We start from the raw sequence: 25,539 nt of genomic DNA on the forward strand, positions 1-25,539 counted from the left end.
ACCTTCAGTCAACTTTAGAGATGCTCTGATGAATGTGCAGCAACTCCGTTCCAGCCATCCATCAGATTGGAAGAGTTTGCTCCAAGAAGTTAAATGGAGCATTCGGTAATTAAATCCCGACAGCAAATGCATGAAACACAGATGGACCTTCAGTAGTACTGATCAGGTCACATGCTCTTCTCTTTCACATCACAAACGGTCTCTCCATCTGTAAGAGGGAAGATTTTCTTGAGGGAATTCTTTTTTTTAAAGTTAAGTAATCTGGATTCACTCTATAGTGACAGGGGGAGAGATTTGAACCTGTGACCTTTTCATTTGTAGTCAGATGTTCTACCACTGAGCTTAAACCATCCCCAATAAACTATGCTGATTTGTCAATGTAGTTTTAAAAATGACTATACAGTATGATTGGATTCTAACCGAAGAACAACAATCTTCATGAACCCAGCTCACCTTGGCCCACAGCAGCCAAGCACAGCCCCAGGACTAGGAGCCCTGAAGGCTGTCCTGAGAGCATGCCTGGATTTCTGAGCTGAATATTTTATTAAGGCGTCTCCCTTGGCACGGGGCTGTGACTGACGCATCTCTGATGGCTCTGACAGGCAGCTGAGGGACCTCTCTCCTCCTCCCCGCCCCTCCCCCCTCCCCTCCCCTCCCCTCCCCTGGGTTAGCATACCAGACAAGACAAGCGGATGTACCCAAAAGATCCCCCACCCCCCTCGCCGCCCGCCCCCCCCCCCCCCCGCCCAGCCCTGAGAAGAGGTGAGTGAAGAATATGAGCAGTTTGCATCCAACATAAATAAAGGATGCTTCATAAATAAAGGACGCAAAAAGTACACATATTGTTGCATCTTCAATAAACAGTAAGCAATGTACATTGAATGGTTTGGATTTAACAGAGACAGAGGTCCAGTTCTATCCCTGCATCTCAAGGTGGTGAGCCATTAAGACTGACTCACTACAGTCAACGTCATGGCAACCCCATAAGTATCCCTTGACAAAGCACTTACCACAGGTGGGCCAGTTAAACCTACCATTGTTCCAGTGGATGCTGTGTTTATTGTGATTGCTGCTGTTTCATACTGTCATGGTGGCACATACTTCCCAACCCCTGAGTGCAATGTGGTTGCTGCATTCAACCATGACAACAGCGCCTCATACAATATTCAATACTGTAAGTCGCCTACTGCAAGCATGGGTAAGAACAGCATATTATATCAAACGTTACTATCTGATGCATGCAGGAAGGCTGAAGAGGATGAATACTGCGTGACAGAGAAAATATTAACAAAGAAAAGAATCCACGTTTATTTGGAGCTGGTGCTGTGACGCTGGTGGGGAGATGTGGCCAGCATAGACAGCCGCATGAAACCTTTGACACCAGCTGCTCTTGCGTAATAACCCAAACTCCCACATCACAGAACAAGATGAACATAAGAAGTTACAATGGAGAATTTGTTCCTGGATTTTCAGTTCCAGGGCAGGCTGACTCCAATCACATATGTATTAATTTCCCAGTTGATGTGTTGCTTCCTTTGAAAATAATTATAGCTTTAAACGAAACAACTTAAAGCCGGAAGCTACAAAACATCTCATTAGAGCATGGTTACTGTCAAAGCTCCCGAGTCGTATTCATAAACTAAAAGGATTTAATAAATAATCGGAAGTGACTTGACGTATAATTGAGTGAACTCATCATGTATTCAAACAGACCACTGGAAATGCAATAGAAGGCAACACCAAAGTGCTACTAAACCTTCTGGTTTCATGACGACAAAGTCGGGTGCTTAAGACTGACAAATACATCCATGATCAACACCTATTCAACACAGAGAGACAAGGAAACTTTCAACACCATTCAAATCCGTGTTCTTAATGTCACACACACACACACACACACACGTGTGTAAGGACATAATGGGGCCGATTAGCAATACGTTGAGGAACGTTTCGTTCTTCCCATAATCCCACACTAATGCTATTGAGCCCTAAGGCTCTCGCAATTACACATCAGAAAACACACCACCAGCAGCAAAATGACCCTAATCAATGTTACTGTGCTTCAGTCTCAGCCGACACCACTGAGCCAGCTTAGCCCCTGACTCTGACAGAGTCCACAAAGCCCGGCTGCAAACTGGCCTGTCAGAGGGAGTCAACCAGACTGCTCTCCAACGCACATCAAAGGTACAGAAATCAATAGAGAGGGGTGGGAGGGGGAGAGAGATCGGGATGTAATGACGGAGAGAGAGAGAGAGAGACAATACACTTCCTTCTTCAGGACTCACCTCTCCTCCAAGATGGATAGTCCAAGCCCATTCCTGCCTGACCTGTCTTAACAGGTGGCATTTGCTTAGGTTTGGTTTCCTGTGGTGTTGTCCTGTCTGTCTGTCTGCCTGCCTATCTGACCTAGTGCACGTCCAGAACCAGCCAGCCAGTTCAAGCCCACCTGCCAGCCAGTCTGGCTGAGCAGCTGACTGGGACACAACTGTACTGTACAGGGAGAGAGGGAGAGATGGAGAGAGACCCAGAGAGAAAGAGAGACCTCGCAGCACCACTCCAGTCTCCGTTCCTTTTCTCCTCCTCGAACCCCACCCTCCACTCTCAGCTCCCCCTCCCACCAAACCCCTCCCCTCGAGGTGCCCTGTCAACCACTCAACAGCAAGCTCAAGAGATGCTTCTCCTTAACCAATCAGAGCCCTTGTCAGCGGAGGGGGGGGGGAGGTGGGGGGCATAGGGTTAATGGCGAGTGGACCAACAATAAAAGAGGATCAATCCGTGAGAGGACGAGAGACAAGAGGGGGACAAGCATTGGCAGACTATGGTCTGTCGTAACGGCGCGACTGCGGAATGAGCTCATGAATAATATGGAAGTCAGCCTTGCCCTGCTCTGACTGTCCACACAGATGCATTTAGGCATGATTTATAAAGCTCTTATTTAGGGACTACAGGGAAGTGAATAAGGGAGACAGGAACAGAATAACGGGTGTGTACAGTGTGTATGAGGGGGGGTTGGCAAGACAGATATCTGTCCAAGTGGGTGCCCTTATGACAAACAACCACAGATATTCCATTTAAAAGTCCATCACTTTGCTTCACAGTGTGAGCCTGGCTAACGCCCCCTCCTTTCTGACAGTGACAAAGGCACTCAGTAAACACAACCCCTGCCTGCAGAGTCCAATTCAACGGCAGCACAACTCAATTAAAGAGAGTGACCTTGCAGAAACAGAGAATGGAACAGGACTGGTGCTGCAGAAGCCAGACAGTAAGTCGGCTCCCTCAGCATTGTTCCCTAAAGGCTCTCACCCTAACCCTAACCACGGCTGCTCAGGCTCAGTCTGCTGGCCAGGACCACGGCTGCTACAGGTTCTTTGGAGGCATGTCTTCTTCAAACCAGCAAACCACAACCCTAGCAGAACCATGAGAGGCTCTCTTCAGTCAGAGCACTTCCATCCCTTGCTGTCATCTTTGGACGGTGGATAAGAAGACACAATGTCGTTTGTTTTTTTCAGCTTCAAGACAGAAGATTACAATATGGCTCAGTGAGTCTAAACTGCCTCACACTTCCTGGAAAGAAGCACATGGCCTCGCCTTAACAGGCTTTGGTGAAAGCATGAATCGCGGTGGCTTTGGGCTGTCCATAATGCTTGGCAGTCGGCCTGGCCCAGTCGGAGGGGCTGGCGTCTTTGAGGTCACCCAGCTGTCTATCCCCAAGCCATCTGTGGCACACACACACACACACACACACACACCGTGTGGGTACACTAGGAGACCTGGTCGAACACACACACACTCGCAGACAGCACGGATGTACACCCAGACACATGCATTCACGGTGACACACGCACGCGGACACACAAAGCAGCTCTGATCCTCTGTCCTGGCACAGAAACCTTGCCCTCCAGGCTCCTCAGGGTAATGGAATTACAACTGTTTGTGTGGTAAAATAGATGAGGAAGGGTTTGTGTGCATGTGTGTGTGTGTTAAGAAACGTTTAAGAAAGATATTGTTGTTCTCACTACAATATCTACATGACAAGTAATGTCGTGTAATGGATGCTGCTGATATCAACATATAATACACTTTAACTTTTGATTGTTGTCATTCCATGTAAGATAATTCAGATCATGTTTTTGGACAGAAGGTTTCGTTCTCTCTCTCGATCCAGGTGATTTCTTATTTAGGAAATTCATGAATTATGTCTTTGATCAAGACAACCACAAAGGCCATATTCAGCGCTGTAATTACTCCGTAACATGCATCGCTAAATATGATTATATTTCTATAATTCACAACAGAGCCAGCCAGAGCGGCAGTCAATTTAATGAACAATCATTTGACCTTGTCTGATTCTTGTCTAAAAACGCTCATCGATACTGACTCTCGTAATCAATCCAATCATACAAGGTCATTATCTCAGAACTGCAATGTCTCAAACAGACCCGTGCAACAAATGAACGTGCTCAACAAAAGGCGGGCTTCAGCTGTCGCCATAACAACACCCCCAAAACCCTCACTGTGATACTGAAAAGAAGATCATTACTACTGTAGAACACCTTTTATCTGCTTCAATTTAAACCCCTACAGGACACATTAAATGAATTATTGTAACTAAGGACACTGATGAGAACCAAATCCGTACAACAATGACCAAAGTAGCTGCTTATCCCTGTGGTGGAGTAGTAATCTTCCAAGAGGATCGATCCTGACGTCCACTGTTATACAAACTCACTAGGATGTTTGTCACAGACTCTCTAGGAACGCTCACAGCCGCCATATTTGCTATCATGACTCGGCATTGATTTCGAGAGAGGCTAGCAGGCCCTGCCAAATGCCAGCTTGTCAATATCCTTCCTTTCAAACTAATGAGGCGTGTCAGACTGTCCGTTTGAGCTACTGTGACTCGTTGGGCGATCCTTCTTCAGTGCTAGCGATACGTCTCAGTGGTTTGATGTTTGCTGTGTTGAAACATAGAACATTATGCGAGTATCTGGCTCTTATATTTATCAATTAAATGATAAAAGACCCAGCTGCGGACGTGGATACCATTTCTAAGATTCTGATCTTACACTAGATTTCTCCATTGTACTGTTGAAGGATTTCTGGACTCGTCAGCTTAGCTTACCACCAACGAGTTATGACTTACACATAAACTGTTCCCCTCTCTGCAGAGTTGCAAACACTGTTCAGTAATACCTTAGATTCTTTATTACATTACAAAAGCAAGAGCAACTGCATCTGCAGCTGGTAAAAGTTTGCTTCAACGCCACCCAGCTAAACCCACAATTTAGATCAATAACTTTGTCCTCCTAGCTGAATGCTACTAGACTACTAAAATAAAAGTACTCAGTCCCGCAGAGACCTTGCTCCCTGGAACTGGCATCTTGGATAAATAGGATGATAGATAAGCCAATTTCCCTCTGCTGCCTGGCTGGGGGTTGCAGAGGGGAGGGGTGGGGTGCAGAGGGGAGGGGTGGGGTGCAGAGGGGAGGGGTGGGGTGCAGAGGGGAGGGGTGGGGTGAGGAGACAACATTTGGCACATCAAACTGTTGACAATATCTGCTCTGCTTTGGCATTCATGAGCTTAGCAGGGGGTCTGTGCAGGTCTGTGCAAGGACGGGGGGGAGGGGTGGGGGGGGGCTGTGGTGAGGAGACAGAGGAGATCTGGGAGAAGGCAGTCTTCACTGAGATGCCAGGACACCTCCAGGGAGATGGAGAGGAGTTTACATGACAGGGGGAAACAGGGAGTCAGCCACAGGGACTGGTATCAGTGTATAACTATGACACGTACAGGAAAGAACATTAACAGAGGATGTTAACTATGTCACCATATGAACTCATCCTTAGGTAACCATTTTATATCTCATCCTGTGATGGTGTTCCCATAAATCGATATCATTGGAGGAATAGACTATGACTTAAGTGTTGCTAAGGTAAGTTATAAGGTATAGTAATAATAAAAAATGTGTACAGTTTTTATTTATAGTTGTGAGAACAACTGCTTTGTTCTTGCCCTAGCCCCCAGCCCCCAGCCCCCAGCCACCACCCCCAACCCCTCGACCCTGGGAAACCACAAGCTCTATCAATGACAGTTCTCTCTAGCCACCTTGATCGTATGTCAGAGGTCATCAGTCAGGGAACTGACAACCATGTCGCCCTCCAGGAGGTGTTTCCCCCCGGCCCCTTCACCTCCGGCCCCTTCACCTCCGGCCCCCTCACCTCCGGCCCCCTCACCTCCAGCCCCCTCACCTCCAGCACCCCCTCACCTCCAGCCCCCTCACCTCCAGCCCCCTCACCTCCAGCACGCCCTCACCTCCAGCCCCCTCACCTCCAGCACGCCCTCATCTCCAGCACGCCCTCACATCCAGCCCCCTCACCTCCAGCCCCCTCACCTCCAGCACGCCCTCACCTCCAGCCCCCTCACCTCCAGCCCCCTCACCTCCAGCATGCCCTCACCTCCAGCCCCCTCACCTCCAGCCCTCTCACCTCCAGCCCCTCACCTCCAGCCCCCTCACCTCTAGCCCCCTCACCTCCAGCCCCCTCACCTCCAGCCCCCTCACCTCCAGCCCCCTCACCTCCAGCCCCCTCACCTCCAGCCCCCTCACCTCCAGCACGCCCTCACCTCCAGCCCCCTCACCTCCAGCCCCCTCACCTCCAGCCCCCTCACCTCCAGCCCCCTCACCTCCAGCCCCCTCACCTCCAGCCCCCTCACCTCCAGCCCCGACCCCTGTGGTCTGGCAGTCCAGTCAGCTACAGGGACAGTTGGATGAATGATACCCAGTAGCAGACACTTTTAGGGTGTGTGGAAGTGGGGGTTAGAGGGTGTGTGTGTGTGTGTGTTTGTGTGTACGTGTCGGTCCATCCTCTCCCCAGTGCCAGACTCAGCACTGTGATCAATGGGAGATGAACGTATGGATGGAGCGAGGCTTCTTAGGGTGATCCAGGCCTAGACAAACAGGTCATCCTCTGACAGCACTAGCTCTGCTTCGGGACACTATCCTACCACAAGCATGTCATCATGTTATACATTATAACCCCCCACACCCACCCTCCCAGCCTGTGCACAATCCTCATCCCCAAATCTCCAACTTTTCCATTAAAAATGACTCTGCTAAATAATTTCCACCATAATTAGTATGGATAATGGTTTGGTAACTTTGAGCCAGAGAAAATTGGGTATATTTTTGTGATGAAAGCTAATTACTGTTGCAAAGTGAAAAGATGAACATTGAACTAGTGCCAGTGAATATGAAATATAAGAAGAAAAACAAGCTTCAAAGTACAACAGTGTTTCCCACTGAGTCTGGGTAAACAAAGATGGAGCATTGGTGTGAGACGGAGAAACGGGACTTCTAACAATTGACTAAGAAGCAGAGTAACACATTCTGAACAACTGAAGAAAAAGCTGTGACACAGCATTGAGAAGTACTTGAGACTGGAGGTGATCGAGGACATTCTTCTTTTCAAGTTGTGCCCTTGGCCTCAGCACAGAGGAATAGTACCAAAAGCACACTGCTTACATAATAACTGCCATGGCCCATGACGCTGCAAAAGCCAGAGCACAACCACACAACCACACACACACACACACACACACACACGTACACACACACACAAACACACACAAACCCCCCAAAGCTTCCTTTTCAAAGAACTGCAGAGCCAGCAGCCAGTACTTGTCCAGTTCTCTGGGTTCCCATGGTCGAGACAAAGAGAGAGACAGAGAGAGAGAGCAGGAGAGAGAAAGAGAGAGAGAGCAGGAGAGAGAGAGAGGGAGAGAGAGAGAAAGAGAGAGAAGGAGAGAGCTAGAGAGAGAAACAGAGAAAGACAGAGAAAGAGAGCCAGAGAGAGAGTGGGAGAGAGAGAACTAGAAAGATAAAGAGAATACTCTCACACACAAGGACGCTAAAAGCAGGGGGCCGTTTTACTTATTCATGCTCCTGCAGAGAACGGGGAGCCTGATGGTGTCAAAACACCGCCGCCCCAGCCTCAGCGGCCAGCCTGACAGTAGGGCCACGCCACTCGCTCATTTATGATGCATAGCACGGGTATTTTTAGAGACAAGGCTTTTAGCCCCGGCTGAATTCATCATTGTGCCGTGAGAGAAAGAACCTAAGAGATTCACAAGCTGTTCTTATCTCCTTATTAGGCACAATATCAGCATGTCTCATTAGGTTGTCAAATGTTTACATAGTATTTTAAATTTGGTCTTATCTTGTGTAACTACTGTAGCACATAAGAAGTGTTCTGGCAACTGCTAATAAGAACAAAACTTCAGTTTGTAGAAAGAACTAATATTCTTCCATTGCAATTTCTTGTCTGACTCCGCACCCTCAAGGGCAGAAAGTGATGCAGCAGAAACTCTTTCAGTCTCTTTCAGCCACTCAGAAAAGGGAATAACACAAAAGGGCCTGGAATGAGTTCCCTCTGTGGCTGAATTATTGCCTCTTGCCGCCTCCTCCTCCTTCATGTGAATCACCTTGAGCGTGAGCGGAGCCTTTGTCTCCCTGCCCACCTCTCGGCGGTGGGTGCGGAGCCTCGGCCCCACGCTAACCACAGAGAACAGCTGGCGGGAGACGTCGTGACAACGCAGCGATGATGCTCCGGTCGGTGTTCGGTGATGTGTCAGGTCTTTGTTTCGTTGAAGTTGGCTTGTTTTTCCCCTCATGGGGTTTCACTGAGTGGACGGTTGAACTTGTTAACGTGATATAGCGAAGGACAACATCATATGAGGAGACGTTTCGGATCTCTGTTGTCACCCTGTAAGGATGTGCCTTTATATAACAGGAGTTAACAGGCTCCCCATCAATCAAGGACAGATCCAAACTAAATTGTGATTTTCTTAAACTCTTCACACACCATATGAACTACATACGTGTATTCTGTGCACGTGTTCTGTGTTAGCTAGATTTAGCTCTGTCACAGAAGACTGGCAGCAGTCACAACAGACTGTAGAGTACTGTTGATCCACAGGCAAACAACAGCAATGGGCACTGCAGCAGATGGTCCCCTCTCTCATGTTACTTATTATGCCCAATCAGATGAATTTAGATGAACTGAACAGAAGCCCGGGCGATGTGGATGAAACAGCCTTGCATGCCGGGGGAGTTGTTTGGCCAGACACAACCAGGAAAGGTAATGAGCCCCACAGGAGCTGTTTATGTATATCTCTCTCCTTCCCCTTTCACTCTCCTTCTCTCCCTCTCTTTCTCTTTCTCTATCTAAATCCCTCTCCCTCTCCCTCTCCCTCTCTTTCTCTTTCTCTATCTAACTCCCTCTCCCTCTCCCTCTCCCTCTCTCCCTCTCCCTCTCTCCCTCTCTCTCTCTCTCTCTCTCTCTCTCATCAATCCCTTTTCTTCCTCTCTCTCCAGTCCCCACTCCCTCTCTTCTCCTGGGAGAAGGTTGGGGGGGGGGGGGGGGGTGTCTCTACTTCTCTCCCAGTCCACAGAGGATTCTGGGATGGGTGTGTGTTTATCTTCTCAATTAGGAGCTGCTGTCATTGGCCAGGGAGCAATGTGTGTGAGGGAAATCACTAGACTCAAAATGTAAACAATTTGAGGAGAAAAGAATCATACATAATTCACCGGGAAAGAGACAAGTAGTATATCATTTAAATATCTGACATGATATGTACTTGGCCAATACATACAGTAGTGCATATATTTGTGCCTATTCCACAATTTAATGTTTGCAGAACATCTGTTTGCTGAAGACAGTGATTTAGGCCTGGAGTGTCACCTAAAGGCGAGGTGGCGTGAAGGGAACTACTGCTAGAAGATAAACAGGACACGGAGAGACCAACCAAGCAGAGTTCTTTTGGTCAACGTGGCCAACGACATAACGACCTTCCTGATTGTTCAACTTCCCTCAGTCACTAAGTCATAGTAGCACGTATCACCTCCTCAGAGCTGTGAGAAAAAAGGTTCTCAAAGTTCAAGAGGAGGTCATGAAGAGGAAATTCGAAACAATACTTTTTATTTATTTCACTTGAACCTCACAGCCCAGATATCCCATCTCTCAACAGATCCACAGGGAACACTCAGAATTAAAGCTGCTGCTCTGAATTCCGCTTGTGTCTTTTCAAATGGAAAGATGGGAAAACAAGGTCTGGACGTCAGACGCCTCTGTCTCTGCCAGTCATATTGCCGGTGTGATTGACAGGCTGACAGGCAGACGAGGGATCATTTGACAGGGCGAGGAGGTTCTAGCAGGGCTCTGAACCCACACCTTACATTCTGAAGGATGTTACTGACAGGGACAGGATGCAGAATATGGTAACCAGCTCACTGGCATCCCAAACCAAAGGTCCCAAGCAGAAAAAGTTTCACATATATTTTTTGTCTGCACAAGTGGATTTGTATATAAATGTACTGACTTTGAATATTCACATCATTTGAATCTAAGTAAGTATGTTTGTACTTATACGAATACGTATACTTTGAGTATAATATTCTATACTCAAACACCTGTTGGCAGTATAGACCCTTCTGTTATGAGTGAGTTGGTTTGTGCAGTACGGACAATTAATTGGAAGAGCTGAATTGGAGAACAGGACGTGTATGCTGTGTCCAGACTACTACTTGCCCTCATTTACCATTTTGAAAACCTATTTATCTCAATTAGCCCTTCCTGGTGAAAAAAAAAGAAAGTTGAATTAAATCAATGGTATTGAGATGAGGCTAGCCGCCCCCAGCATCTGTACCTGTCTGCGTCCCCATGCACTTCCTTCACAGCCCTCTGGGGGAGCTCTCTGGACGACGTGAGGTCAGGGACGCGGCCCGCGTTCCTGGAGTAGAGATGGAGGCCTCCGTCTGTGAGGTACCTGCACACAGGAACAGGATACTTCAGCTGGGAAAGAAGTGAGAGTGTATATGTGTGGATGTGTGTGTGTGTGTGTGTGTGTGTGTGTGTGAGAGAGTTAAATGTGTGCATACAGAGACAAATTACAGTACTATTTGTTGGGTGAAAGGTGTTGTTGGGTGAAAGGTGTTGTTGGGTGAAAGGTGTTGTTGGGTAAAAGGTGTTGTTGGGTGAAAGGTGTTGTTGGGTGAAAGGTGTTGTTGGGTGAAAGGTGTTGTTGGGTGAAAGGTGTTGTTGGGTGAAAGGTGTTGTTGGGTGATTGGTGTTGTTGGGTGAAAGGTGTTGTTGGGTGATTGGTGTTGTTGGGTGAAAGGTGTTGTTGGGTGAAAGGTGTTGTTGGGTGAAAGGTGTTGTTGGGTGAAAGGTGTTGTTGGGTGAAAGGTGTTGTTGGGTGAAAGGTGTTGTTGGGTGATTGGTGTTGTGACTATGTGTCAGGATGGAGAAGTAAGAGTGTTTGTGGTTGTGAACATACACTTCTGTGAAACTTTCAACATGATTTGTTTGTCGTTTTGGATAAGTGTCTTCTCAATGAATAAAATGGTTGCGTGTGTATGTGTGTGTGTGTAGTTTTGAATACATTTGCGAGTAGTTGAGTGTAGTTATCCATGCACGCAAGGCAGGCAAACATTTATCTGAGTTCAACTGAGCAAGGTCAACAACCGACACACAGAAAGAAGTGATGTATGACATGGGTTCACAGATGATTCGTTTTCATTCAGAAAAATGTCAGTCCTTGAACACAGTGGAGGTTTATGCGAACAAACTGAGAGCTCCTTCCGTAGGTTTGTGAAATGTACAGTGATTACAGTCATCCGTCCCTGTCTGTGACTATTGATGTGGAATGGCTGACAAGGTCTTGAAAATATCACAGATTTTCTCATGAAATATGTAGCAAACTTGCTTTTTGAGGGAGTCAATCTACATAAACCAAAGATCGACGTTCTAAAGCCATTTAGCTCTTTGAAAACAGATTTTTGTTGGCAAACTAACATTGCAAACTAATTGAAAGTCCGTAACAGGAATGATTTTACAGACTATAAATGAGGCCTTTTCGAAGGATTAAAGTATACCCAATATGATGTCTGTGTGTGCGAATGCACAAGTGTGTGAGTGTGTGTGTCCTAACCCCCTCTTACCCGCTAGTGATGTCATCCGTCCTGACGTTCTTTCCGAGGAGGTCTCCATCGCTCATGTACCCTGCCACCTCCATCTCCATCACGCCCTCCGGCCCGCCTCCCTTCTCCCCTGGCTCCGCTCCCCTGGCTCCAGCCGCCGACCGCCGCAGAGGGGCGTTGTAGACAAACCTTGAGGGTTCAGGGTGCCCGTAGCGCCCGCTGGCACCGCTAGCGCTGGTGGCCCGGGGCGCGGCGTAGCTGCTGGGCATTGAGGGGGCGTCGCCCGCCTGGAGGCGTGGGCTGGAGGACTGGCCGAGACGCCACGCCATGGGGGAGGAGCGGCTGGCGAGGGCGGGGAGGCCACGCCCGTTGACCTCTGTGGTCACCGTGGTGTCGAACGTCGTCTCCAGGGTGCTGAGAGAGACAGGTAGACAGATATAGATAGGAGCAAGATAGAGCAAGGGAGAGCGGGAGAGAGCGAAAGAGAGAGAGAGATTAGTACAGTTTGGGGACAGCTCACCTACCCGCACTGCCACAGGGAAGATTTGAGCAGGATAGTCAATACTTTCATCCCTGTGCCAGGTGGCGCCTTCCACAGCCTGCGCCTCCCTCTGAGCTCCACCGAGGTGACAAGAGAGAGACAAGTCTTCGAGAACACGTCAAATGGTGCAGTAAACCCAAACCAAACAGACCCAACACTAGGTAGTCCACAACACCATGTGCACTGTTGTATGAAGGACTGAAGTGCTCATGCTGAAAGATGGCTGATATTGGCACAACAGAGAGGACTCTAGAAAATGGATGCCACTCTCTTTGGATTGTGTCTAACCTGTGGACCCACTATGATGGCATGAGTGTGTGTTTGTGTGTGTGTGACTGCTCTCCTACAGTGTGACCTTCTTAAAGTGCTTCTTCTACAGTGCAGTGTGCTACTTGGAATGAAGTGGACATCAGACGAGAATTTGCCGTGGAACACATGGCCGATCCGGATGGCCCATGGGAGTGAGTGAATGTGTGGAAGAGAGAGAGAGAAAGAGAGAGAGGGAGAGAGAAAGAGAGAGAGAAAGAGAGAGAGGGAGAGAGAAAGAGAGAAAGAGAGAGAGAGAGACAGAGAGAGAGAGAGAGAGAGAGAGAGAGAGAGAGAGAGAGAGAGAGAGAGAGTGGAAAGAAAGAGAGATAAAACAGACGGAAAAAAAGAGTTGCCTGTGTCTGACACACACACACACGGACAGTTTGGCACGCACCAGATCCCACATGGTCACACACACACGGTCACACACACACACGGTCACACACACACGGTCACACCCAAGCTGCAGCACCCGGCATGAGCTCTCTCTAGTGGAAATAAAGACACACTGCAGCCACTCCAACACCCGATACACTGATGCCTCAAGTCTATATTTTCATCATTAAATTCCATCGCATTCAAATAGAGACTGTTTTGGCCTTTGGCATTTATTAAACAGTACTATAGGACTTTAGGGAAGTGGAGGCAATTTAGTTTGATAAATAACACTGGTGTGTCTACATGACTGCTCTGTGACCAGCCCAGTTCATTAGTACACACTGGATGTTGACAGGAGACACAGCAAAGTGTTAATTGTGATGACTTGTGACAAATACTGGAGCGACTGTCGGAGGCAGCTGAGGTACAGTAGAGAGAGAGAAAGAGAGAGAGAGAGAGAGAGAGAGAGAGGGAGAGAGAGAGGGGGAGAGAGAGGGAGAGAGAGAGGGAGAGAGAGGGAGAGAGAGAGGGGGAGAGAGAGGGAGAGAGAGAGGGAGAGAGAGGGAGAGAGGAAGGGAGAGAGAGGGAGAGAGAGAGGGGGAGAGAGAGGGAGAGAGAGAGGGAGAGAGAGGGAGAGAGGGGGAGAGCATTACTGACTCAGCAGCATTAAAGAACAACTGTTCAGGTGTATTCTAGGCATATCCTCTCCTCCAGCACACCCCAAAGGGGGGTTTGGAAGTGTGTAGGTTTGGCAACACAATGGTGTCTGTGGATGGTGGTTATGGTTGTCAATATTGACAATGGGTGATTATTTGCATTGAGCAATGCTGAGGACTCGTGGTGGATTTGGTTTAGTTGCTTTCCATTTAGGTTATTTTACCTGGCCAGCCCCACTCCTACGTATTGTGGTTGCCAGGTTTGGATTCGGCTCAGGTTACCAGGTTGCTCATCAGGTATCGGCTGTGGGGTCTGTAATCTTCCATGTTGTATTGTGCCAGTGAATAGATGTGTGTGTGTGTGATTATTCCTGTGCCAGCGCTGTGTACTGGCAGGGGCGTGGGAGACCATCTTATAGTCTCACCACTGCCTCTGGTGGCAGGTTTAGGTACTGCACCCACAACACCAGCTAACTTTCAGGACCTTTCTGACAGAAATGTTCCTCGAGGACCAAGGAATATTGAAATGAAATGAATGAAAACAAAATGAAAAGACGAGTGAGAAACGCATCATCTGATCACCAGATTAAAAGCCAATCCACTGACAGTCTCAGTTTAGATCCCTGCCTGGTCCTATAGTCCTCTGTGGCACTTCCTGGAGTGATGAGAGATCCTCTAATCTGTTCCTCTGATGTCAGTCAGTCCACATAGCTGTTGACGAGCCCTCTGGAGCCATCCCTCCCTCCCTCCCTTTCTCTCTCTCTCTTTATTCCCCCACCTTATCTCTCTCATTCTCTCTGTCGTACACACACACCATATCACACATGGGCACGCACGCACACACACACACACACACACACACACACCACATCCTGTCTCCTGGCAACCTGCTTCCACAGGGAAGGTGAGTGGAAGTGTGTGAGACTCCTTCATCCTGGCACCCACAGTGGGGCTCTGCTCCCCTTCCTGGGCAAAAGCACCAATCAATAATCAGGATGAGAGAGAAAGCAGAACATGAAGGAGGAAGGAAAAAGACAACCTTGATGTGTGTGTGTGTGTGTGTATGTGTATGTGTGTGCGTGAGCCTGTGCATGTGTGTGAGTGAATGTCAGCGTTTGAACCCTTTCTCCGAGTTCCGTTTTCTCAAGGCTGACCTTGAGAGGGCTGTATCAAGCACAGATATATATCTATGGTATCAAGCAACTGGAATGATGAGTTTAAACCAAAACAGCAGCCTGGTGTTCTAATAGCCCCCCCTTTCCAAATGGATCTGAACACTTCCTCCAGCTGCTTTGCATGGCTGGAGGGGTGTCCGACGCGCCCAGACGAGATAAGGCCGAGCCGTTGGTGTGGTTAGCGACCGGCAGGTGTTACTGATGCATCGGCTTCTCCTGCAGATGGCGCGGAGGTAATGAGTTTAGCTGCATAGGGGTCTGCATACGGGCCTGTGACAAATCACACGTGTCACACACCCTGGATCGCTCCTGTAGATAACCCATCGTCGCGCTGAGAATAATTGAATTCCCTCCAATACAGCACAGTGTAAACACAAAAATAAACAACCGCGACCGGCGAAAGCTATCATGTTTGAAATGCCAACAGGTGCTTCAAACCCCCTGGGAATGAAATAGAGTGAGGGAAAAGGGGACTTTTGTCGAAAGAGAGAGACAGAGACAGAGAGGGAGATAGAGAGACAGATGAGAGAAATGTTCCTCCCTTATTTGTTTTTCTGAGGTACCTTTAAAGATTGCAGCATGTGAAGGATGTTTTTCTTTTCCATTTCTTGAAAATGTCAATCAATACTATATCCTCCCCCCTCTCTGGATGTGATGGGGGAATCAAACCCAGACTCTGATCAATGAGGATCATCTGTGGCAGCTGAATTGTTGTGGCTCGGGGGTGTGGGTATGTCTGAGTGTGTGAGTTTGAATGTGTGTGTGTTTGTGACTGTGTGTGTGCGTGTGTGTGTCCGTTCAATTCCTAGGGCTGTATACTGTATGAGGCCCAATGCATCTCTAATGCTATTACATCCAATCCAACCATTGACTGTAACCAAGACAGAGTCTAGGAAGTCCTCTCACATAGATAGCTTAAATATTCCTGACATCCCATCGGTCGATGAGTAATGACATTGTCCCTTATCTCTAACACCAGTTGCCAAGACAATGCGAGTGTGCTCTGAGGCAAAATAAACCTCCACAACAGACAGACCCCTCATATGTATGGCAGGCATGTACGGAGTGCCAGATCATCTTCCTAACAATATTTAATTGCAAAGAGATTGTGGAGGAACCTTCACACCGCGTTTACCTCCTCACGCCTATTACTATCTGTGAAAGAAGCTTTAATGGACCGGCCAATCTCTAGCTCTGTGCTCCATTGGTATGCCTGTCCTGTGCTCTGAGCCTTTTTCCACACTATAAAGACAGCCATGTCTGTCCTGTGCGCTCCCCATTAGGATGGGATGATCCATTCACCACCAGCTAGGTAGCAAACGGTCAATCCCTGGCCTCTCTCTGGAATCGTAGACCTATGCTATACCTGTGGGGCTCCAGTACTCAATGCAAGTAAGGTTCTCTATCGATCGCCCTCCCCGGCCTGGTGGAACAGAGGAAGTAGCGGGGGAAGGTACCCAGAGCCATCTCTCACCCCTGTCACACGGCCAGCCCAGACAGACACCACCGTCCCTCAGTAAATGGAGCAAAAATTGGCTGAATAATAGACTGAGAGGAGCCTGAGGTAGTGACATAGAGCAATTATCATCATTCTGGCTGCATGGCTGTATGTCCCCTACATGTTCTTTATAACGGCCATGGTTCACAGTGGAGACAGGCCTTCGGTGTTACAGGATTTGGTTTTCCGTCATCCTGCATGGCATGCTTTTAAATTAGTGGCGGTGCGACAGTGAAGTACACTTAGCTAGAAGCATCTCGGATATTTCCAGGGAGATGGCACATTTCACTACAAATGAGGGCTGATTTGAAAGTTTCAGAGACCATATCCTTCTCTGTAAAATCAGTTGGGGATTTTAAAATGAAAAATTCTAAGTCTTGAAATAGACTCCCGAAGGACATCATTAATCCCTCCAAAATGTGACCTATAAAAGAATGAAACACTTTGTAGGGAAACAGACCAAAAAATTGTAATATATTATAATTATTATTATTTTGGGGTACAGGCCAAAACTCATTACAGATGTGTCAACTACAGAATACACAGTGTAAAAGGACCTATTCTAGTTGCTAGTGTTTTCTACACCCCCCCACCCTAGGTCTTTAACGGACTCCCCCAGCCCCCAAAGCTCACCTGTGGCTGATCTGCGTCCCCCGTAGACTGGACATGGTCTCTTCCAGGTTCTGTCGCAGGTCAGCGATGTTCTTCACCGTCCGCATGCGTCTGGCCTCCGGATCCTCCCCTGAAACGGACCCAGACAGAGAGAACGTTCAGAGAGACCAGGGCGTCTGAGACAGTCTGCTATCACTGCAACTCCATATCTCCTGTCCCACAATCAGACTAAAACACAATGACAGACAGCAAGGCTACGCTTCCCAGGACGCTGTGTTGACGGAAGCGAGCAAACTGTCAGTTTGGGACTGTCGAGCCAAACATGCTGAATAAAGCAAGAGAACATTCTGCCGGAGGAAAACTGTTTGCCGTCTCGCCATTTTCCAAGACGTTTGTAGAAAACCCACGGCCTGCTCCTTCTGTGCGCCGCCACAGCATTCTGCTTGAACAGCAAACTCTGTCACATATCCTTCAATGTTTGCTTTGGTTCCCGAACCCTAACTCTCAAATCACTTGATGTGTGTTGTGCCGTCGCAAGCATGTCTGAAGTACTGTATAGAAACTCGTTAGCATCTCAGTGTTTAGCTTTACCAGTGTAACAGAGCAATCTGGGAGGCCTGACTCTAATGCTAAATAGAAAGGGAGGGCAGAGCAGCATGTCAGCGGCGCAGGCTTGGGACATGGACCCTCATATCCACTTGTCTCATCCAATTAAACCTTGCTGCTCCTCAGCCATCATAGCTTGTGTCAGAGGACCCCATTGGCTGATAATTGGGATGTGCTAGACACGCAATGGATTCTAGTCGTGACAGTTTCCAGTTTTAAGGCACTCACAAAGGAAACCGTCTCTTTAGAGCATTGAGAGGATAGACACAGCATGGCAGTTAGACTGGCACCAGGAGCCTTCACACTTTTCTCGTTCGTTTTCTGTAGCTGCAGTCACGCTGAATGTGTGTGACTATTGCATTCTCTATAGTTGTGTCGTCTTCCTTTGAACTGACCTGCGGATTTCAATCATTCAGCTCGGTTTTCACGACAACAAGGTCTCATGTCGGAAATGCTCTTGAATTAGACTACAGTCCTGGGTAAACATCAAATGCATATTGGATAAAAGGATCTGCTAAATGTAAAGAATGCCTTATAGTGCAACAGGATTTTGCAGTGGTTTTGAAGTGCCCTGGTGGGTATTACAATATTAGACAGTGACAGCCTGTAAGGGCTGCATCTTCTGGATGTTCTCATATTAGCAGTTGGTCAAGACACACACACACACACACACACATACACACACACACGCATGCTACATGTACACAGCATTTGACTTCCTGTTCCTATCAGACCTTCAGAGAGCCTGCTACGATCGGAGGAGGAACCAGGAACTAGTGTGTGTGTGAATGGATGCATGTGTGTATCTATTGTGTGTGTGTTTGTTTGGTGCTGATGGGGACGAAGGGACCAATCAATGAGCTGCTGTCTCAAGTGCTGGATTTAAAGAAACAGGGAAGCACTTGAGAAAGACTGGCCACAACAAAGAGAGAGAGATAGGTGCAGCTGGGTTGCACAAGGACAGATCATAGATGCCAAACACCCCTCTTTCCCTCCTCTCACCAGCACTCCTCTTCTCTCCTCTCCTACACAATTTCATTGTCAATCTTAGTCAAGGCAAAGGCTTGATTTTTTTAAACGCTGCAGGATTGATTGATTTTCATGACATTAGCATACAGTTAACTCGCATACAATAAACACATAGATCTGTTTTTCAGAAAAGCCTTAAGAACTTTGACAGACAAACATTCTAGACTGATTAAAAAATGAGTCCATTGCTGGAAGCACCACTTCAACAATTAAGTGAGAGAGAGAGAGAGAGAGAGAGAGACAGAGAAAGACAGACAGAGAGAGAGAAAGACAGAGAGAGAGAGAGAGAGAGAGAGAGAGAGAGAGAGAGAGAGAGAGAGAAAGAGAGAGAGAGAAAGACAGAGAAATGAAAAAAAGACAGAGAAAGAGAAGAGAGGGAGGGATGGAGAGATTAGAGGGAGAGAGACAGAGAAAGAGTGGGAGAGAGAGCGGGTAGGAGACTGATCCAAAATACCGGTAATTAGAGGGGCTGAGGAACGGTCACTCTGCAAAGCAAAACAGCAGTGTTGCTTTGGAGCCACAGGTTGATGCTCTAACAATCACAGACACACGCACACACACACACACACACACAGACACAGACACAGACACACACACCACAGTCCTCAGTCCCCTCTGCCTTGTATCCCTGTACATAATGCATGTTCACTGGCTGTCAACACCCCTACCTCTTAGCACACACACACACAAACACACAACCTCAAAAAACACTCAGGGGAAATAGCCATCCTTGCTCACACACAGAAACCTGTCAACATGTCTGCCTTGAGCTACAAATCATTAGACCCCATTTTTGCCACACACAAAGTCCAGTGTTCGAGTGTGCCAAACGCTTCTCACTCACCGCCTTTCCTCTGCAGCTTGCTGTGACAGCACTGCAGAAACACACACACCACAAAACCATTAAGGGGGAAAGCTAGAGGTGACTTTTTTTTACCAACAAGTCGCTGTATTCTCCACAGCGAGGAACCAGAAAAGGCACAGAAGAAGCTCTGAAACGCTCCCCAAGGCTACAGTACAGGAGCAGCTGAACTCTTTTAATGGAGGTTTCGTCTGAGGGAAGCGCTTCAGGAGCTGTTGTAACTAGCAGAATAGATCACACACACACAGAGGAAGGGAATATGAAGCTACTGATAAGAGTCACACTCTGCTATTCACAGGCAGCAGAGAGAAAGAGAGAGAGAGAGACAGTAGAGCGACAACAGAGAGAGAGAGAGAGAGAGAGACAGTAGAGCGACAACAGAGAGAGAGAGAGAGAGAGACAGTAGAGCGACAACAGAGAGAGAGAGAGAGAGAGAGAGAGAGAGAGAGAGAGAGAGAGACAGAGAAGAGAGAGAGAGAGAGAGAGAGAGAGAGAGAGAAGAGAGAGAGAGAGAGAGAGAGAGAGAGAGAGAGAGAGAGAGAGAGAGAGAGAGAGAGAGAGAGAAAGAGAGAGAGAGAGAGATAGAGAGATAGATAGATAGATAGAGTGCACGGAGACATTTAGCACTCCCTCTCAAGAGAACGGGTGAAAAAGGTGCTTGGTTGTTCTTTTTTTGCTACGGTCTCACAGGTCACGACGATATATTTCCTTCACCACACTTAATATTGTCCCCAGATCTGTATTTGTCACTGTGAAGTTAGTTTCCTTTTCTCTCTGCACAGTCATTGCTAACACTGGCTTTCACTAGCAGTGTGAATGAGATCATTCAGACACATGCAGCAGTCTGGGTGCTACACCAGCAGCTTACACACACATCCCAACACACAAACACACACACGCAGGTACACTCCACTCTGACACCACGGGCGAAGAGGAATCGAGGCGCTTGCGTGTGGGCTCTCGGTCACGCGTGTGCGTGTGGGACTTACGGCGTGGCTGTGTGTGCAGCACCTGCTCCAGGTCTCCCAGCATGGTGAGAATCACCTCCTGATCCAGCTGAGCCGTCCCCTCCCGGGCCCCCCCCTCCGCCTCCTCCTCCGCCCAGTAGCCCCCGTCTGGCTCCCTGCCCCCCCGGCGGCGCCCCCCGTCCCCTCCCCCGGAGCCTCGCCCCCCCGCCGCCGCCTCCTCGTCCGAACGCCCGCTGCTGCTCTCCTCGTCCGTCGCCTCCTCCCTTGTCCGCCTCTCCTGCCCGCGCGGCGGTGCCTCCGGCCTGGGCTGGGCGCCGAGCGACGCCCGCCCGCTCGCCGTGCGCCTCCAGGGGACAGGAATGAGGGAGTGCTCGGACTGGGAGAGCATCTTGGTGAGGGTGAGGGAGAGGGAGCGCGCCCGGGTGCCCCTCGCCCCCGGGTCTCTGGGGGGGTCCTTCCTGGGGCTGCCCCCACGGGCGGGGGAGGGGGACGAGGACAGGGAGGACACGGGGCGGCGCGGCGCCGGCTCGCCCAGCTCCATGACGTACACGCGCTGCTCGCCCTCGCCAAACAGGGCGAGGTTGTTGAGGGAGCGCTGCTTGCGGAGGTTGAGGTTGTCGGGGAGGGGCTGCGGGGGGCGGCGAGGGGGGCTGCCACCCTGGAACACGGAGAACTCTGCTCCTCTCTTCATCGCTCCTCTTCGTTCTGTTCCTCTCTTTCGCTCACTGGCTCCCTCTCCCTCTCTCTCTCTCTCTCTCTCTCTCTCCTTCCCTCTCCCTCTCTCTCTGGCTGTCTGTGGGTGTGTGCTAGAACACCTGTTTGTCAATTCCCCGGCTCACATCCTGGCAGCGCCGGCTGGTGAGAGGAGGTGGGTGTGGCCAAGGCGCCACGCTCTAGCTGGCGACCAGGCTCAGGTGGCCCCGTTTCCGACACCCACCCGGGGTCCAGGGCTCATCCGGAAGCAGAGAGGGATGGAGGGATGGAGGAGAGCATACCACGACTGACCGAATGAAAAACTCCCCCTCACACACAGCACAGTCCAAAGCCATCCTCTGGCAGGCGCATGTTCCCGATCCTCCAGCGAACGTCCAGTGTCCAAACACACACAAACAGAAACGGTGTACAGAGGCACTCCTTTTCTTTCCGCTCCTCCTCTCTTCTGTCTCTCCCTTTTTTTTGTACCTCACAGCGAGAGGCAGAGAGGGGTGTGGATGAACGCGCTGTTACATCTCTCTCTCTCTCTCTCTCTTACTCTCACATGCTCTCGCTCTCTTTCGCTCTCCTCTGCCGCGCTCTCCTCTGCCGCGCTCTCCTCTGCCGCGCTCTCCTCTGCCGCGCTCTCCTCCGTGTCTCTCGGTCGCTCCCTCCCTCTCTCTCCTCTGTTCACTGTCAGGAGCAGGAGGGTCTCTCCCTCTTGTCTTGCCCACACTCTGACTTCTGTTAATTACAACCTCGCCAGAGCGACTTGCATGCCTCCCTCCCTCCCTCTCTCTCCCTCTCTCCCTCTCTCTCTCTCTCTCTCTCTCTCTCTCTCTCTCTCTCTCTCTCTCACATACACTTTCTCTCCATACACAGGAGAATGCTCAGTGCTGGAGCCAGTGCAGGAGCTAGCGCTCAATCTCACAGCTTTAGGTCCTCCTGTTCATTTCAGCATTCAGACGGCAGTTCCAACCTCCCTCCTTCCCTCTCTATTCTTTCCATATTCTCTGTGCTCTCTCTGTGGTGATTTCTTCAGCTCCCTCCCTTTCTGTCCTTCCCTCATTTTCTCTCCCTCCCTCACTCCCTATCTCTCACATCTACCTTAAATATACACATTTTCACAATGAATATATGGCTTTGTGCCCGTAATCTATCAGGGATGTGTTGTTTTGGTTTTGTGTATGTGTGTGTGGGAGAGTGTGTGAGTATGGGTTAACCAGAACAACAAATCACATACAGAACATGGCTCTCTCTCTCTCTCTCTCTCTCTCTCTCTCTCTCTCTCTCTCTCTCTCTCTCTCTCTCTCTCTCTCTCTCTCTCTCTCTCTCTCTCTCTCTCTCTCTCTCTCTCTCTCTCTCTCTCTCTCTCTCTCTCTCTCTCTCTCTCTCTCTCTCTGTCTCTCTCTCTCTCTGTCTCTCTCTCGCACTCTGTCTCTCTCTCTCTAGTTTTCTTATATACCCACTGTGACAGAGAGTTGTTTGGACAGCACACCTGTGAGTTGTAGTTTCAGCTAGCAAGCCGCGCTGCTCCACTGCCTATGCTAATTAAGAGCTAGGTTAATGAGTAAAGACTGAGGGCTTTGGCTTTCATAAACAAGACTGCAGTCTGTCAACAGATTCAACAATCATTCTAGTGTTAAATCGCCTCACAGCTATAGCCTTTCGCCATTTAAATAGCTGGAGCTTCTGTAAACAAGCTAAGGCTAAGCTAGCTTTAGGGCGCTGTTGCCAACAGCAACCATAATCAAGGTGACTTCAACTGATATTGACAGAGATGGTATTAGCAGGGGGTTACACGCCCTGGAACAGGTGAATCGGCTGCTCAGTGTGTGATTCAAGGTTTGAAGCAGTAGGAAACAACATGTCTGGCCACTCTTTCCTACAGCTAAGTGCCACTGGACTTTTAGAAAGAGATTGACCACAGTTTTCCTCTGAAGGACCTCTCATACCACAGAGGCTACCACAAGCACATTCCTGACAAGGGCAGTTCAAGAACTACAACAGCAAGTCAAAAACCAACACAGGATAGGCTGCCATTTTTCTTTGAAGAAACCAGGTGTTATTACATACTAGATACGTACATACAATCAAAGCTGGAATTCTGAAAATATAGGAGAGCAGGTGTGACTTTTTAAGCAGAGACCTCACACCTCTTTCAAAATTGAACTGATGATAGAAGTTGATGTTTAAATCATGTTGCCACCACAGTGGACAGAAATTACAGGTTTAGGGCAGTAAAATGAAGACATTCCTAAAATGTTTTTCTTTGGTTGTGGCTTTGCAAAGGCATACATTTGAAGTACAAAATTAGCCCAAGTGCATTCTCTTTGTTATGGAACGTTTGAACATGTGTTTTCAACATACATTTTTTTTATATATATTTTTTGTATAGTTGTGCACTGTCCTCTCTCAGTCAAAGAGCAGAAGTACACACATACGGCAGCTCTACGTGACATTTCCCTCCACCAAGCACCTTTCGTAATATCCCTTCCTGTCTTCTGCAATGTCACTTCTGTCATTGTTTGCACTGAAACATCAAAGAGCACCACATTTCCCAATCCAAAGGAAGGTCCTTGCGTTGAAATCCTGGGGCAGTGAGCAGATCAATGCTGAAGGCTGCCACACGGATTCCAGCATCCTCATCTCCGGCTGCCCCTAGCAACCGTCTATAATGATGAGTCGTCACAAGACCACAAGGCTAGCGCGAGACGCCGGGGAGGGAGAGTAACCAATAGCGACCAACAGGCGCACGCGTAAACCAAAGGGCCGCAGATGCTGGATTGTGTTCACCTGTCATTGTTGACCTTTTCCCTCCGCCATGTGAGACAGGGATCCAAGGACCTCCCTTGACCTCACACACAGGCACGCACGTTGGCACACACGCACACAAAGACATGCACACACACACACACATACACACACACACACACACACACACACTGGCACACACGCATACTTGCACACGTGCAAGCTCACACACAAAAACACACTGGTGTGCACACACACAAATACACCAAAGGCATTTACACATATGCCCCCACACACACACACACACACACATAGCAAATGAAAAGGTTGCTGTGTGAGATTGCACATACCTGAGATCTCCTCCAGACACTGCTTGGCTGTCTTGCCGTAGACCAGGTCTCCCTTGGTGGGGCTGAGGCAGGTGTCCGAGGGGGCCACGGTGGTGCAGTCGTTCTCAGAGTACGTCCTGGGGGAGGGGGGGCAGAAACCATGGTTACTGATGGGAGACAATATTCGTGTTATATATGTATGTCATATTTGTTCACATATTCAATAGTCGCGTTCGAGGGAATACCTCGGATGAAGCGTGTGATTTTGTGTGTGGGTGTGTATGTGCCTGTCACAATTGTTCTCCATGCTTGACCTTATAAAGCACTCTCTTGCTGTATATCCTATAATCCAACTGTGAAATAACATTGTGTGTGAGTCCGTGTGCGTGGCTCATGACTGGTCCGCTTCATATGTGTGTGGAAAGATGAATGTTGATAAGCATGTCTGAGACTGTAATACATGATCGGGGCTGTTCTCCATGTTTGCGAGTGTTTGAGAACATGGGACCCAGTCCCTCCCTCCCTCCCTCCCTCCCTCCCTCCCTCCCTCCCTCCCTCCCTCCCTCCCTCCCTCCCTCCCTCCCTCCCTCCCTCCCTCCCTCCCTCCCTCCCTCCCTCCCTCCCTCCCTCCCTCCCTCCCTCCCTCCCTCCCTCCCTCCCTCCCTCCCTCCCTCCCTCCCTCCCTCCCTCCCTCCCTCCCTCCCTCCCTCCCTCCCTCCCTCCCTCCCCCCCTCCCTCCCTCCCTCATGTGAACTCCTCCCATATCATGCCCTACTCAGACCTCTGCTCTGTTTGTCTCCTCACCCTGATGAGCGACGGAAGAGACACAGCCAGCCTTCCTGACAGATGCTAGATAACTCCCACATACACAAACACACACACCATTCCACACACATGCAAAAACGCACCCAATCGCGCGAACACACATGTACACACACACACTTATACGCACGCACGCGCACACACACACACCCACACACACAGAAGAAAGCCTTCCCGGGCCACCTGCACTGTCAGAGATAAACCAGGCTCCAGTCGGCAGAGGGTAAACAGCATCAGCTCACGGCTGCTGCAGTGTGAAACGTGGTTTCCCCCCAAACTAGTTCCAGTTCCACAGAAACCCAGGCAACAGAAACATACCGGAGGAGCAATTTGAC

At 49.1% G+C, this 25,539-nt stretch overlaps 1 protein-coding gene across 1 annotated transcript in view; it reads right to left on the minus strand.

Moving 5' to 3' along the window:
• nav3 (neuron navigator 3) overlaps positions 1 to 25,539 on the minus strand; it is a 129,514-nt gene that overhangs the window by 29,931 nt on the left and 74,044 nt on the right. Inside the window, exons 9-12 of the mRNA XM_084701270.1 lie at positions 24,404 to 24,519; positions 17,163 to 17,271; positions 11,994 to 12,386; positions 10,700 to 10,819 (exon numbers count right to left, since the gene is read on the minus strand). Coding sequence (XP_084557396.1) covers positions 10,700 to 10,819; positions 11,994 to 12,386; positions 17,163 to 17,271; positions 24,404 to 24,519 — 738 coding nt within the window. The remainder of the gene's footprint in view (positions 1 to 10,699; positions 10,820 to 11,993; positions 12,387 to 17,162; positions 17,272 to 24,403; positions 24,520 to 25,539) is intronic.

Source organism: Hypomesus nipponensis, chromosome 7 (genome assembly GCF_054491055.1).
Source record: "Hypomesus nipponensis isolate SF chromosome 7, ASM5449105v1, whole genome shotgun sequence".
Taxonomy (NCBI): Eukaryota; Metazoa; Chordata; class Actinopteri; order Osmeriformes; family Osmeridae; genus Hypomesus; species Hypomesus nipponensis.